We start from the raw sequence: 16,235 nt of genomic DNA, 5'->3' as shown, positions 1-16,235 counted from the left end.
CAGCGGCATTGAAATGCACCGACATCGCTCGGTCATGACACTGCTTTGCAACACGTGTGTGTGTGTGAGCTTGTGCGTGCGTGTGTGTGTAAGAGCCGCCCGAGGAAGTCCCTGAATCACGTGTCGACGTCTGTGCTCTGTCGATCTATTAAGGGGATTCAATACCAAAACACAGCCCCTCAATGTTAAGTCTTAAGGTGGTCAAAACAAGCATTGCCTCAAGACTGAATGTGGGCAAAACAATCACTCCATCTGTGAGCCAAGCATACATTCCCTCTTAAGATGAGCAAAACAAGCGCCCCCTCAGTCATGTCTCGAGGTGGCAAAAGGCACGCACCCTCACATCAGTGATGTCTCAAGGTGGCAAAACAAGCACTCCCTCCATCATCTCTTAAAGTGGGCAAAATAAGCCCCCCTTCAATCATGGTGCGGGTGGCAAAAAATGCAGTTCTTTAGTGTTATGCCTTAAGGTGGGCCAAACAAGTGCTCCCTCAGGTCGTCATGAAGAGAGCAAACAAGTGCTAGCTTGGTGATATGTCTTAAAATAGCAAAACAGGCTTTTCCTCAGTGATATGTCTTAAGGTGGGTAAAACAATCACTCCCTCCGTGGGCCAGACAAACATGAACTCAGTGATATGATTTAAGGCGGGCAAAACAAAAAGCATGCCCTTAGGGCTATGTCTTAAATTTGATCAAACAAGCACCCCTTCAATCATATGTCTAAAGGTGGCAATAACAAAAAAGACATTGCCTCAATCGTTTCTATTAAGGTCGACTAAACAAGCGCTCCCTCACTGATGTGCAACTCATTCAGTGGCCTCAGTGGACAAATGTTTAAAGCACAACCCCTGAAATGTGTCAAAATCCAACTGGACAGCGGGTGGGAAAAGGTGCCCCGTTGGCATGACAACCACAGCCCCTCCTCCTCCCATGCCACTCTGTCCTCAGTCCACCAGGGTTTCATCAGCTCAGGCCGCTAACCGCCTCCCTGTCCTCAGTCATCTCAAGGTTACTCCCTTTGTGGGAGCGCCGCCTCTGCCGTCAGGTCCTTCGGAGGTCAGAGGTGCAACTTTTTCATATTCAGTACGAGTGCAGCATGTGTCTGGAAAATCTTGTGTGGGGGGAAAAAAAAAAATCACGGCAGTGTATAATACAAAATAGATAAAACAAGCGCTCCCTCTGTTGTATGATGCACGAAAAAAGTCTGAGCAGTGTCTTCAGGTTGGTGTAACAAAGCAAGCGCTCCCATAGTGTTGTCTTAGGGTGGGGGAAAAAACAAGCGCACCCTCCATTATATGTCTTAATTTATAGAAAACAAACACTCCCTCTGTGGATGTAACATTCTTAAAAGTGGGCAAAACAAACGGTGATGACTTTATCACCTTGCTTTGTAATACGCATTACTGCCACCTACTGGACTGGAGTGTAAGAGGCTCACTTACATCTCCCAAGCGGAGGCAGGTGCCCAGGCTGTGTATGACGTCCTCAGCCAGGTCCGAGTGGTCCGAGTCCCACACCAGCCCGATAGACACGATCTCCGGCGAGTTCATCAGCACGCGGCGAATGCGCAATACCTCCCCGCAATTACTCTGGGAGGGCAAAAAGACACATAGAAATAGACAAAAAGGTATTAAATCACCCTCTCCTTTTGATCATATCTTGTGACGTGTGCAGGTGGCGTTGATGTTAAGGATGATAATTATGAAAGGATGTGGACGTCACAGGGACATATTTGTCCCCGGGGCTCTCTGCCAAGTTCAGGACTGCATGTACTGGATGCTTCCTTTTGAGTCATGACCTACCACAGAGCTGGAGCGCACACACACGCAAACACAGAGCGTTGGCATAGTTGCCTCGGAAGCAGCCTGAGAACACCCCGGCGACCGGTGGGCTTTGCCAATACAAGCCTCCCACTCACACATACGCAGCACACACTGGAGTCTCTCTTTGAGGAAAGTGTGAACCCTTTGCCAGGGTTTGCCTCCATTCTCAAGAGGACCTTTCCAGCACGTTATATAATTGCACCGGCGGTCAGATGAAAGTGCGGGTTTGCAGAATACTGATCATGGAAACTCCTCGCAACTCATTAGATACCGCAGAGAGGAGAAGATAATCCACATTTAATCAATCAGCAAACGAAGGAGCACTAATGATGATTTATTATCTCCAATGCATCCGATATGTAACGGCGGTGCGCGTCATCAAATATTCAAATTTACATCGAACTAATATAATTGAGTGCACAAAACCTATGCAGCCACTTTTTTTTCAGTAAAAGCACCAACGGTAATGCGCAGGACAACTTTATTAATTATACCTGCACAATAGAGTGCAACCCAGGACAACAATTAGGCCTTGACATAGATAATAATGCTCAATTTTTGCAGCTATTAAGGTGAGCAAAAAAAGCGCCCCCCTCAGTGGTCAACACAAGTGCTCCTTCCCTCAATGAAGTAGGCCAAACAAGAGCTCCCTCAGTGATATATCTTAAGGTGAGCTAAACAATCACTCCCTCCGTGATAGTTTTCAAGGTGAGCCAAACAAGCGCTTCCCTAAGTGATGACTCAAGGTGGGCAAAACAAGGCTCTCCAAAGTCTTCAGGTCGGCAAAACAGGCCCTCACTCATTGATATCATGAGGTGGGCATAACAATCACGGCCTCAGTGATGTAGTCTATCTTAATGTAGGCATAACGAGTCTTGTGATGTACTCAGGTGGTCAAAACAAGCGCTCCGTCAGTGCAAGCGCTCCCTCATTGTTGGCAAGACAACTGTTCCCTTATGATGTCTTCAGTTGATGTCTTAAGGTGGGCCAAACAAGCGCTCCCTCGGTGACGACTTGAGGAGGGCAAAACGAGCCTCGCTGGTCTCTTAAGTTGGGCGAAACAAGCACTCCATCATCGGTATGTCTTAAAGTGGACAAAACGACCATTGTTATTATTTCACAAGACATTCCAAACCAGTGTTCCCTAAGTGATGACTCAAGGTGGGCAAAACGAGGCTCTCCAAAGTCTTCAGGTCGGCAAAACAGGCCCTCACTCATTGATATCATGAGGTGGGCATAACAATCACGGCCTCAGTGATGTAGTCTATCTTAATGTAGGCCTAACGAGTCTTGTGATGTACTCAGGTGGTCAAAACAAGCTCTACGTCAGTGATGCAGAACAAGCGCTCCCTCATTGTTGGCAAGACAACTGTTCCCTTATGATGTCTTCAGTTGATGTCTTAAGGTGGGCCAAACAAGCGCTCCCTCGGTGACGACTTGAGGAGGGCAAAACGAGCCTCGCTGGTCTCTTAAGTTGGGCGAAACAAGCACTCCATCATCGGTATGTCTTAAAGTGGACAAAACGACCATTGTTATTATTTCACAAGACATTCCAAACCAGTGTTCCCTCAGTGATGTCTGAAAGGTGGCGGTTGCTTCTAACATGTATCCCTTAAACCTAACAATAAAAGTGTCAATCAAAAGTGTGCATTATTATTACGAGTATTTTTGTAGCTGTGCGTGACAGGTTGCAGCAGCTCATGATGGAGGCAGGAGAGCTGGGGGGGGCTCCGGAGCTTTGTAAAAAAGGCCCACAGAGGAGCCTCTTTGTGGGGACACTTTTTGGCAGTGTGAAGCCAAGCTGGATCCATTCACTTCCGCAATGTGGCAGCACAACACACACCATCCTCATGGAGTCCCTTTTGCCTTCTGTTCCAAATTCTCTGCTAAGTTGGACAACAATAGCTGAATGTTCTCAATCCAAATTGTCACCAAACACTTTATTTATTTATTTATTTTGCACTGCGTCGACTCGTCATGCTGCAACAAGCGGAGTACGGCCTCGCTTTGCCGTACACCAGCAGGTCGATGAGGACAAGTCCGGGAAAAAAAATGCTTACGGTGGCGAAAGCGGCGGGGAAATGTGGAAAAAAAACATGCAAATGAGCTGTTGATTATGTAAGCAACGCAACACAATAAAACCATCTGCAATTATGTTATATAACGCTGACATTTATTATTAAGCATTTTGTGCGGATAAGATGGATGACTCCTTGCATATTGTCTTTTCTGCAAACAGAAAAGTTCGTTGCAAGTGCGGTGAATGCGTGTGCGGTCTCACGGGGCAGTTGCGCAGGTCTCCCATGTTGCTGGCGTTGCGAAGAAGTTCCCCAAACATGTCCGGCGTGGCTTTCTCCCGACACTCCAGCATCCTCACCGCTTGGTTACTGCGGCAACACACACACTGACAATATTAGCATAATGTATGTTTTATATATGTGTATAATATGCTATATTCAAAAGCTGCTATAATAGCTAAATGTAAATGCATGCTGTGTCTCATGGGGCGGCCATTTTGCCACTTGCTGTCCACTGAAGATGACGTCGCAGTTGCAACGGGGCTCAGGTAAGCAATTACGCCTCACCTGTTTTTGAGGTTGGTCATGTGACGTTGGCAAGCTGAGCCGTGATTGGTCGTTACCTGAGCCCTAAGCAGCTGTGATGTCATTTTCAGGGGACAGCAAGTGGCAAAATGGCCGCCCCTGAGATGGATTAAAAACAGGTGGAATATTAATCAGAATGCCGTGTTTAGACTAGTGAGGAACATACAACATACGTATTATTGTAAAAAAAATTTGGGGGTTGGCTCCCCCCATAATGGTCATATTAGTATTTAGAGCCGTATCTAATGAAATGGCCAGCGCTCCCTCATTCGCCATCTTTCCAAACCGCTGCTCCACATATGGATTTATGTTGCCCAAGATTCCCACTCCCTTCTCTGGGGTCAGCTGACTCGAATCGCTGATTAATGACTTCCGCATTTCATTCCGACTTCCTGTGTGTGCGCATTGGCGTGTTGTTCTTATATGTGCATATGTGTTTGTGTGTGTGTTCTTACCATAGAGACGTGGTAGAGATGTAATGAACCATCTGAATGAAGGGCAGCGGGTCCGACGTGGCGCCGCAGCTGTTACACACGCACTGCGAGCGCAAAAACGCATTCGGCTATAATGCGTGCTTACTATGCGCACGTGTCTGTGTGCATGTGAACGTACCTGCTCAAACAGGGTCATGGCAAACTTCTGGTGCGGGATGCAGTGTTTGGCCGTGCAGATGTCTTCTCGGCTCTCTGCGCTGATGTGGAAGTGAATCCGCATCAGGAGGTTTTCCTGACAAGATTTTAAAAAAAATTGAAAAATTTCCACGGAAGTTTTGAATGGGACTGCTGACTCTTGCAAGGTGGAAAGACACATGTAGTACTTTTAGCAATAGTAGTAGGACTACAAGTACTTGTAGTGGTAGTAAGTAGTAGTTGTAGTATTTGTAGAAGTAGTACTTGTAGTAGTAAAAGCAGTAGTACTTGTAGTAGAAGTAGTAGTAGTATTACTTGTAGTAGTAGCAAGTACTTATATTAGTAGAAGCAGTAGTACTTGTAGTAGTAGTACTTGTAGAAATAGTAGTACTTGTAGTAGTAGAAATAGTAGTACTTGTAGTAGTAGTAGCAAGTACTTGTAGTAGTAGTAGCAGTAGTACTTGCAGTAGTACTTGTAGTAGTAGTACTTGTAGAAATAGTAGTACTTGTAGTAGTAGTAGCAAGTACTTGTAGTAGTAGAAGCAGTAGTACTTGTAGTAGAAACAGTAGTACTTGTAGTAGTTGCAGTAGTAGTTGTTGTAGTAGTACTTTAAAGTACTTGTATTAGTAGAAGCAGTAGTACTTGTAGTAGTAGTACTCGTACTTGTAGTAGTAGTAGTACTTGTACTTGTAGTAGTTGTAGTAGAAGTAGTACTTGTACTTGTAGTAGTTGTAGTAGAAACAGTAGTACTTGTAGTAGTAGTAGTAGTAGTAGTAGTACTCATACTTGTAGTAGTACTCGTACTTGTACTTGTTGTAGTAGTAGTAGTACTTGTACTTGTAGTAGTTGTAGTAGAAGTAGTACTTGTACTTGTTGTAGTAGAAGCAGTAGTACTTGTAGTAGTAGTAGTAGTACTTGTAGTAGTAGTAAGTACTTGTATTAGTAGAAGCAGTAGTACTTGTTGTAGAAGTAGTACTTGTAGTACTTGAAGCAGTAGTACTTGTATTAGTAGAAGCGGTAGTACTTGTAGTAGTATTAGTAGTAATTGTAGTTGAGTAATTTTAGTAGTAAAAAAACAAGATGTTTGTTTGTGTGTGTGCGTGTTCGCACTTTTGGTTTTACTTATATATATAAAAATGCTATTTTTGTTTTGTAATGCCATCATATCAAATAATGAGTTCTTTTCATAAAATGTATGACAAAAAAATTGTCTAGTGACATAAAGTGTCTTTTTTGTATTTAATTCCCACTGAATTTGCGCTACATGGCAATAGTGAGTGCAGCGTGGGGTCTCCTCCAATCTAACTTTGCCACAAGCTTACGGTGTGCGCTGGCGAACGTGACTCACAAAGCACTCCGCGGCGTCATCCATGATGCCCAGCTGGAAGCGCTGCTCGTCCTGGAAGGTCTTGGCCAGGGCGCTGCGCAATGCGTCGGACGGCAACACACGCTCGCTGCTGAACTGGAACTGGGCAAAGATGCTCTGCGAACACACAGACAGGATTTTAAATCAGATGGCGTCAGAAAAAGAATCCTATGCATTTTAACTCATTCACTGCCATTGACGGCTATAGACGTCAAAAATTCATTTCAACTATTTCTAGTAGTTTAACATTTTTGATTAATCGTGAGTTAACTATTGAAGTCATGTGATTAATTACAATTAAACATTTTAATCACAAAAAAAAAAGAAAAAATATTATTAAAAAATTTTGGGCATCTAAAAAAATTTTAAAAAAATTAGGGGTGTCAGGCGATTAAAATTTGTAATCGTAATTAATCGCACAACTTCACTAGTTAACTCTTGATTAATTACAAATTTTATATCTGTTCTAAATGTACAATAAAAAAATTATAGGTTTTGATACTCTTGTTAACAAAAGTGGGAAAAAAATGTTAATAGAAATAGTTCAAATTAATTTTTGACGTCTATAGCCGTCAATGGCAGTGAATGAGTTAAAGGATAGATGAGCCAAAATGGTGGTGAACATTTTTTGGACTACTAATGTGACCAAAATATTACTTTGGTTTTTAAAAGATATTAGAGCCAAAATGGCCAAAATTGGTGGAAGTTTAAGATGCACTGTTGCCTTCGAGTTTCTATGATATGATATTAAAACAGTAGGTAAGCATGCATGTATGCTGTCCTCTTGGAAGTATCGTCTGCTCAGTGGTCCTGCCTAGCGAAGCGGAGGAGCACCGCCGTCAAAGTGGCGAGCAACAAATGCGGCCTCCATAGCAGACGCCATCAATAATGCACGTGCGCTTTCCCCCCAACAAAAACAGACCGCAGAGTGCTTTGTGGCGGCAAAATAGAAAAGCGACGCAAACTGTTTGTGTGTTTTCAAGTCAGACACGCAAAAAATAAACACTGCTGTGCAACAGACTTTGTCTGACCACAAATAGTGGTAGTAGTCAAAGTAAAGGCGGTGTAGTTCATCACAATATCCAAAATGGACGCCTTCAACAAATCCTCTTAAAACCGAGATGTATTGTGCTTTTTTTCTCCACAATTTAAAACGGTTCCCAGGTGTCTTAATAACATACTTGTTGCATACTTTCGCCAAAATACCCAAAGGATCAAGACTTAGACATATTTTACCGCATATTTCTTCCAATGCTGCCGGGTAAAATGGTGTCTTCTCTTCCACCTCACTCGTTTGCAAATGTGCATGCCAGTCAACTGCTTGCTTCTACTAGCGAAAGCGGGACAGCGAAAAGCCAACTCGGGTTCAAAAAGGAGCGCTTACTCTTTCCTGGCTTGAGTTCACACAGAGGAGAAGAATTTTTAAAGGAAATTTTAGGAGGGTGGGAGTAGACGTCTAAAACTAGAGAGATAAAAGCACGGCTGACTTTGCTCTGACAAAGGCAAAAAAAAACGACCCTTTTGTCTTTGTTTTTGATGATACTGAACTGGAACAAACAAAAAAAAAAGCACAACTTCCTTTTTTTATTTTTTTTTAGCAGGGCCTCAAAAACCATGCCAGTTTATTTTTAACATATAATCTCATGCCTCACCTATGTTTGCTCAGTAACTTTCCACTAGTGATTAATAATATTTAGCTTCAGCTGTTTGCTACGCAGCTTTCCATTAGTAACTAATAGTTAGCCTTAGCTAAAATGTTTAATCCTCCCTTTGTTATAAAGCGCTCCTCTAGTAACTAATCGCTAGCTTTAAAGTCTTTAGTTGTAACCCCGTTTGCTAAATGGCGCTACATTGGTAATGTTAACATTTTACTATTTCATTTTATATTTTACCTCTTTTGAATTTAGTTATAGTTGTGAAGCTGTAGATATAACTATGTTAACTCAATATAGCTTGATGAGTAATGCTTTTGTCCTCTTTGTTATCTGTTCTCTTTTCCCAGAAATGAGAAAGTTAATAAGTTTCTTTTATTTATCTAAGAAGTCTAGTTTCTGTTCGTTAGAAATCCGGTTTTTGAAAGTTCAAGGACGAGCTAGCATACTGGGAGGGGAGAGCCGTTTTCCTGGGAAACATTGTTTTTTTTTTCTAGTAAAAGTCCCGTGTCTGAGAGAGAGGACACACATTTGGACAGAAACATGGCTTGGTGAAATTCCTTTGTGTCATCAGAAACTTTCTGATTAAAAACCTTGCAAGGACCCTCTTCACGAAATCTCAACTCTGATTTATTTGAACACGCAAAAGATTACAAAAACAGGTAATCTAACAGTAACTAATAGTTAGCGTCTGCTAAAATCTGGAGCCTCTTTGTGTGCTACATAGCTCTTCAGATAAGTACTAATAGTTAGCTTTAGCTTAAGTCTTAAGCCCTATTTATGTTTGTAATGCTGCTTTACATTAGAAATTAATAGTTATTCGTTCTTAATTTTCCAGGGAGCTTTCCATTAAAAAGGAGTAGTTAGCGTTAGCTAAAGCAGAAGAAGCCTGGCCACCACGGGTGTTCTTCAATAAATATATTCGAAGCTTGCGTGTTAATTTGGTAAATTCCAAGATTACATGGCTTGTTTTTGGCCTTTCCAAATGTTAATGTACATTAAATTGTCAGTTAAAAGTAGCATTCAACAATTCTGTTAGCGCTCATTAGCGACTGTGTCGTCCTTGACCGCATACAAGGGTATTACAATATATTATGTTATGTAGCGAAAAATCAAGCAGAAGTAGCGTGACAATTTTCTTAGTTAAAACAGAGATTTGACAACAAAGTTTCACCTTTATTTGGTAAGTCAATGAATATATTTCATGAATTAAACAAAATTCTTTTTTGGGACTATGACTTGGACCCAAGTTAGATTAGAGCCACTTGGTGGCGCTAACAGCTCTAAGTCAATTTCGGTGTTGGAAATGCCCTGACTTCTCATATTTTTAAGTGTTCTATACACTTCTTTTTTTTATGCGTTTTTCATCTCAGATGTCACCTTTGACATTTGGGAGGCAGCGGAGAAAAATGGTGGCGGTCGTGCCACAGGAAGACGATATTATAAAACAGCTAAAGGGGGGGGATGGCATTGGAAAAGGTAATGTAGTCGTGCCGACGGTGTGTGTACATGTCTACGTGCGTGTGTGTTATGACTGCAGCAATGCGCCAAGGAGAATGGAGGGGGAATATACCCTACAGAGAGAATGGGGGGGGGGGGGTGGAGGGAGGTTGGCAAGGCAGGGAATAAGGAAGGGATGGGGTAGAGTGAGTGAGCGTGCGTGCGTGCGTCTGCGTGTGTGCGTGTGTGCACGCGGCAGTCTAATTGCAAAGTTTGCAGCCATCTACACCAACTCCCACATTCATTCATCTTTCTCCTTCACCCCCCCCACCCCCTTTTCCTCCTCCTCCCATCCCATTCTTCTCTGGTGTAGAGAGATGAAGTGTTGCAGCAATTTCCAGCGGGTAAAGCCACAGGATGCTATCGTAGCCGTTTTGGCGAGCATTGGCGTGACTTTCATGTTTCAACTTTTTAGATCTTGAGGAATAAAATGGATAGTTTAGGAGTTTTTGGAGTTATAACCGCTTGGTCTTTTTTTTTTTTTTTTTTTTTTTTTTTTGTGTTGCAAGTGAGATCAAGTGCAGTGAAAAAAAAAGAGCAATTGTGCTTTGCATATGGGGAAGGAGAGCACATTATATCCGTGATTTTCAAAAACAATTTGAAATGTGGACTCGTCAGACCACAGACCATCTCAGATGCCGGCGGCATTTTTTAGTATTTTTGATATATGGCTTTCGCTTTTATAGGTTGATATGCTTACGTCAAACCAAGTTTAATCTGTATTTCTATCTTGACTTCACATTGGGCATGAATGTAAATAAAAAATGGGAACGCCTCCTTTCTTTGTCGCATGAAATCAGATTGAATATTTTTAAATGTGCTTATGTAGTTTCTCAGTCATTGATTATTTTATTGATATTCCTGCCTTGGTAGAGGTCATCGTGCTCATTTGAAATACATTTCTCATAAATCATCCATTATGAAAATGGAAAATAAATACATCTGTGGTAATTATTTAAAAATGAAAACAGACCGAAATATAACATATAAAATATAATAATGCCGGTGTGATTATGAATATACATATTTGTTACTAGATTGAAGAGTTCATTTTGTAGACATAAGCATGCAAGCATGCCCACAACTCACCAGTGCACGCCTGCAGCAACAAATCAAAGTGTATGTGCGTGCAGTCCACGCCGCGGACTGATTTGTGTGTAGGCGCTCGTGTGTGTGTGTGTGTGTGTGTGTGTCTGCGCGTGGGTTCTGCTTAGCTCGGCGCTTTCAGTCAGGCCAATTAATTACATTGGAGTGCTGTGGAGACCCAACAGTGTGTTGCTGCCGCACTACAGCACATTAGTCACGGTGCTACGCCTTTGCTCGGGCCACATGTTGGTCACCATTGATGCAACAAATGTGTTGTGTTACATTATTGGGCTGTTATGTTATAACGCAATATTGTGATCTAATCACTGTGCTGCCTTAATGATATACCAGTGTAACATATAATTGTATTTTATTTCATGTAATCCTAACTTGATTTTTTGCCTTAAACCACATTGTTCCTGAAAAATTGTTTTGTCAAATTGAAAATGTTTTCTATTCATTTGCATCCACTTTGGACCCAAACAAATCCGATTTTAGCTGTGAAATTGTATTAACATGTTCTGGTAACAAGAATAAGCAATAGGGTTTACCGGAAGAGGAAAACTAATTGCCCCTGTCAGTGGACATCCTCATCACTCACAGAGAACGCAACCGTCACTGTGGTTTTAAATGCATTATGGGTAAAAAAAAAACAAAAAAAAAAAAACATAAGGCTATGTTGTTGTTTTTTTACCTTGAGTGCACAGAATATGCATGAATCCTCCATGCATTTGTGCGTGGTCAGCTGACGAAAGCTTCTGCGGAAGATGTCCAGATGCCACAAAACCTAAAGAACAAAACAATATAAAAGTTAAAAACAGCGAGAAAACGCTAAATAAATAAACAGTTGACTTTAATTGGTATTTTACACGTGTATTCGCTATGTTGCTTTTTTTTTTTTTTTTTTTTTAGAGCTCAGTATTGTTCATTCGATTTGACATCATCATTGCTCTCCTTTTTTTAAAAAAAAAAAATTAAAAAAATAAAATAAAAATGTTTTTTTTCTCTTTTTTTTATTATATATATACATATATATACATATACACACACATATATATATATATATATATATATATATTTATTTTTTTGTATGTGGGTGAGCATGTGCATGTGTGTGTGTGTGTATTCATCAGTTCACCTAAAGCTCATTAAAAAAAAATCCCATACTAATAATATAATATAATAATAAAGTGCCAAATGCAGAAACATCAATGTAAGTTATCACGATGTAGTGGCTCTCGCTAACAGACAGAATTAAGTAACCAGAATTAGGTTAAAAAATTCTATATTGTATATGTATTCGCTATGTTGCTAATGATCCTATTACCCCGGTTGAACACAAATGGGGGGTATATGCCACAGAGGAGGCGGGACTTCCCACTTCCTGGTTTTCACACATCGGCTTTGTTTCCATTTCCTGTTTGCGACGTGTGGGCCGCGTTCCAGTTTGTGCGCTTCTGCCTTTGCGCCCCTCGGTTGCGAGTGTGTCTGCATTCCCGAGAGTTGGGACACCCTGCGGCGGGAGCGCGCGGTTGGGGGGTGAAGAGGCGGGGGGGGGCTGTTGGAACGCGGCCATCAGTGGGCCGGAAACGACGCTGATGTATGAAACCCAAGTCCATTAGGGTCAATGTTGGTGGACAAGAAAAAAGTTAAGCTAGCATTTACTGTTTTTTAGTGAATCAATATTTTTCTTTTTGTTATTCATTATTAAAGTGAATAATTTTTTTTTTTTTATACCTTGGCAAAGCAATCAGAAGGAAAAAAAGTACAATAATGTCTATCACTATACCGTATAAACAATGAAATTTTGTATCCTATGGCTGATGTTTTTATGTTACAATACAATATATATAGTTTGTTTGTATATTGTTCATTTGTATATCGCTCTATTTGTGACCTTTACATTTTAGGAAAGTCAAATTAAAAAAAATCTTGTAATCGTATCGGTACAACCCTAAAATAAACGCCATTTTCTGAGGCTTTATTTTAGAAATTATTATTATTATTTATAAAGTTGGAAAAAAATTGGTTCCTGGCATCAGCTTCAACAATTTGATCGAAATTCAATAACCATCTCTATCAGAAAATGTTGCACACAAAAAAGACTTGAAATTTAACAGTAACTTGGTGAACTAACCCAAATGAGCATCAATCAGAGGCAGGTCTCAGAAACAGATATTTAAAAAAAAAAAAAATCGCCTATACCAGCTAATGTGGCCAAACCACGGCATCAAAAATTGATGATCATTTTTGAGGAATCACCACGACGAGCGAAAAACCCTCTTAGAAAGAAAAAGCAAACGATTTGGAGATACTTCTTTTGAACAGTAATCGAATGTAAACATCATCTAAAAACCTTTGCTGCTGTGGCTTGATGCTGGCACACAACAGTTGCCATGGAAACACGACATGCTTTTTCCAGCACGTTGCCTGTCCAGGTGCGTTTTGCTGTAGTCAAAAAATAGCAAGCGAGGGAGCCAGCGAGAGGCGGAACTACTCGAGGGGATTATTTGTTCCGACAAGCAGCGGCCATTATCGCCGCAATTTGTGTGTGTGTGATGGGGGGGGGGGGGGGGGGGATTACAATGAGATCAGATAACAACTGAGTAGAGCAAAACAAACCCAATTCGCTGGCGGACATATTTAATTTACAAAAAAAATAATAAGGATAAATGGAGGGACATGAGATCTCAAGTAGTTGTGCTGAATGGGCAATCAACACTCCTCCTCTCTCACTTCTTCTCCTTCAACAGTTCATTATCAGCTCCTCTGCCCTCTCTCCAACTTCCACTAAGCTACTGGCCCGTCGACCCCCTCGCTTGAGCTTATCGCTGCTGCATCCTCCATCTCCTCATCTGGAGCGTAGAGGTGCGCGCGCGCGCCAGCTGGACGTCTTGAGAGGTGGGCGCGTGTGTGTGTGTGTGTGTGTGCTTAGTAAGCATCTCCGCAAACAAACACACAGTCACTTGAACGGTGCCAAAACCAAAGAACACGCAAACACTCATTAATACAGAGCTTATCTCGCTGTCATGTTTAATTATCGGTTAACTGCTATTTGTGTGTATGTGTTAGCGGGAGTGTTCAGGCTTGCTATGAAGCAAGCCTGAAAGTTGTCATTTACAAGATGTCCACTAGGGGGCTTGTCGCGCATCCCCTGCCAACTTTTAGGCATTGGGTTCATCATACAAAGCAAGCTTGAACTTGAACCGGCAATCTTGTTCTAGCAAAATGCAGCAATCTTGGGTTTATGGGTTGAGGGCAGAGGGCAGAGGTCACCAACCTGTTTTAAACTGAGAGTTGATTCCTGGCGACTAATTAATGGTAATGGCTACCACTTTGATAACCACTTTTCACACGCAATGTGTTTCAAATGATCACTTCTGCAACATTCCTTGAAAATCACAATATCCCATTATTAGTGAGCTATTTTTAGACTAAACCTGCATATGTGATCCTTGGGGGGGGGGGCTGGTGCTTGTGGGCGCCATGTGATTTCTGGTTTAGGTTTTGCGACTGGGTTATATTTTTGCCCATTTGGGGAACCAAAAAAAAGAATGCAAATTGGGTGATACTAAGCCAGTCCAACCCATTGTATTATCCTAGAAAACAAAGATTGGGTTAGGTATAGGATAGGGGTTCATAGTTTGGGTTCGAAATTAGGGATAAAGTTGGGGTTAGGGTTCTGTTAGCGATTAGGGTTAAGCGAACCGAGAAAGAACACAAGATCTTGTCATACTTGTGATAGAGTCTTGTGATGCTAAATCAGACAAAACCATCATATTAAGGCATAAAAGGCATAGTGTGTAATAATTAGCGCCATCTTGTGGTGAACTAATCATTTATTTTAAAAACACACTATAGATTTCAATAATATGCAAAAAATATGTCCTATCACATCAACCTAATTTTTTTTTTATACAATCGTATGTCTAGTAAACCTGCAGGTGGTCGTCGCTGAGTCCCGTGATTCGGGCTCTTGCTGCTTTGCTCTCGAAAGCTTTTACTAGCTTCTTCTACTATTAACTCATTTGCTCCTTAAAATTTATAAATACGTTTTATTTTAAATGGTTTAAGTGCCCCAAAGACGTATTTATACGTTTTTTGTGTGTTTTTATTTTAGTTTATGCTTGAGCATACAGAAGGCTTTGATGCAGCCTCTCAAATGCAAAGAACGGTTGAAGAAATGGTAGTTATTACACAAACGGCCAGCAGGTGGCAGCAGAGCAAAGGAGATGAACCAGGGCCATGTTGAAAAAAAAAATACTCACAATTCTAAATAGATTTGTGAATAATGATGAAATTTAGCTACATTCTAATGCTAGTTGCTGCAAAACGGAAGTAGATAGAAATATACTTTTTTTTCCTATATTCTGTGGGCCTTGTAAAATCAGTCAAAATCCAATAAAAAAGCCGGGAGTGAAGGGGATTGCTTCTGTGAAAATAGCTGAGAGTGAATAATGAGTTAAAGATGACTTGACTTGACTAGCCACTCTTGTTAGCCGCCCGATCCAGCCTATGGCTCGGCTAACTCCCACTATCCGCTCTTGTTGGCTACTCCAGCTCGCTCGGTCTTTTGGCGTCGCTTGCCGGTGTTGTTCCCGACTGCCAAGTCGCTGTCGCTCACCGAGATGCTCCCTCGCTCATGCCAGATAATAATATTGATGCTAGGCTTGGTGGTCTCTCTGAGTCACCGTAGTTTGTGTGCTTCAAAATGCATAAACTTTATATGGTGACATCTAGTGGTCATTTTTGTACACACTGTCCCTTGGGTTAAGTTTGGGGTTAGGAATTAGGTTGGGTGAAAGGTTTATGGGCTACTTATTAGGGGTTGCAGGTTAGGGTTTATGATTTGGGAGTCACTGACCTGCAGAGCGCTGTTCAGGAAGCAGCTGTTCTGTCCCGGCTCATTGCTCAGGCCTTTGCTGGGCGCGATGGAGGTCATTGTTCTCGGGGTGGCCAGCCCCTGCACCCCGCCGCCGGACGCAAAGTAGTTCCTCTTCCACGACATCCCTACCTGGACTCCCCCGCTCCCTCGCAGGCTTCTATGTCACTCCCATGAGAGTGACGGAAGGCGAATGGGAGAAAAGAGGAGGGCGGAGGATGGAGATGGTGGATGTAGGCGACGCGGTGTGTCTCGGACGGGGATTTGGCCCCCATACAAGCCGGCCCCTCTCCAGCCGCGCTTTACTTCTTCAGAATCCGCCTGCTCGCTGCCAGAGCCGCTGCTGGCATCTGTTTGTCACTCGTCCTTTGGCAAGTCGTCCTCTGGCGGATCCTGTCAAATGAATGTTGTTTGGGCCGGCCAGACGCTCCCATGTCCTTTCGTGCCCTGCGAGACACAAAGAAGACCCGGCTGTCAGGCCACACGGGTCAAACGCTGTCTACTTTGTGCAGGTAAACAACAACAGACACTCCTGAATTCCCACAGGCAGGGAAGTGATTCAAAAGGTGAAAGGAGACATGAACAGGCATTTGCCAGGATGACGCGGCACAAGGTTCTTAGTGGTCTTCTTACCAAAATGACTGGATGTCCAAGTGGACTATTCTACGTTTTTGTGTCAGTAATCGCCACTAA

The 16,235-nt window shown here is 42.1% G+C and overlaps 1 protein-coding gene across 3 annotated transcripts in view; it reads right to left on the bottom strand.

The window, feature by feature from the left end:
• The window catches only part of usp54b (ubiquitin specific peptidase 54b), a 47,802-nt gene that overhangs the window by 20,155 nt on the left and 11,412 nt on the right, over positions 1-16,235 (bottom strand). For 2 of the 3 annotated variants that reach the window (XR_013289146.1, XM_077550216.1), the window contains exons 2-8: positions 15,525-15,989; positions 11,355-11,447; positions 6,405-6,539; positions 5,039-5,152; positions 4,882-4,964; positions 4,105-4,210; positions 1,443-1,589 (exon numbers count right to left, since the gene is read on the bottom strand). Coding sequence is in view for 2 of the 3 variants with exons in the window: in XM_077550216.1 (XP_077406342.1) it covers positions 1,443-1,589; positions 4,105-4,210; positions 4,882-4,964; positions 5,039-5,152; positions 6,405-6,539; positions 11,355-11,447; positions 15,525-15,668 (822 nt within the window). In the remaining variant the exon portion in view is untranslated. Of the gene's footprint in view, positions 1-1,442; positions 1,590-4,104; positions 4,211-4,881; positions 4,965-5,038; positions 5,153-6,404; positions 6,540-7,658; positions 7,904-11,354; positions 11,448-15,524; positions 15,990-16,235 lie in introns of those variants that run through there. The other variant, XM_077550217.1, reaches the window with a different exon arrangement.

This window comes from Vanacampus margaritifer, chromosome 18 (genome assembly GCF_051991255.1).
Source record: "Vanacampus margaritifer isolate UIUO_Vmar chromosome 18, RoL_Vmar_1.0, whole genome shotgun sequence".
NCBI lineage: Eukaryota > Metazoa > Chordata > Actinopteri > Syngnathiformes > Syngnathidae > Vanacampus > Vanacampus margaritifer.
The sequence above is the reverse complement of the archived record's forward strand: the minus strand, read 5'-3'. Positions and strand labels throughout refer to the sequence as shown.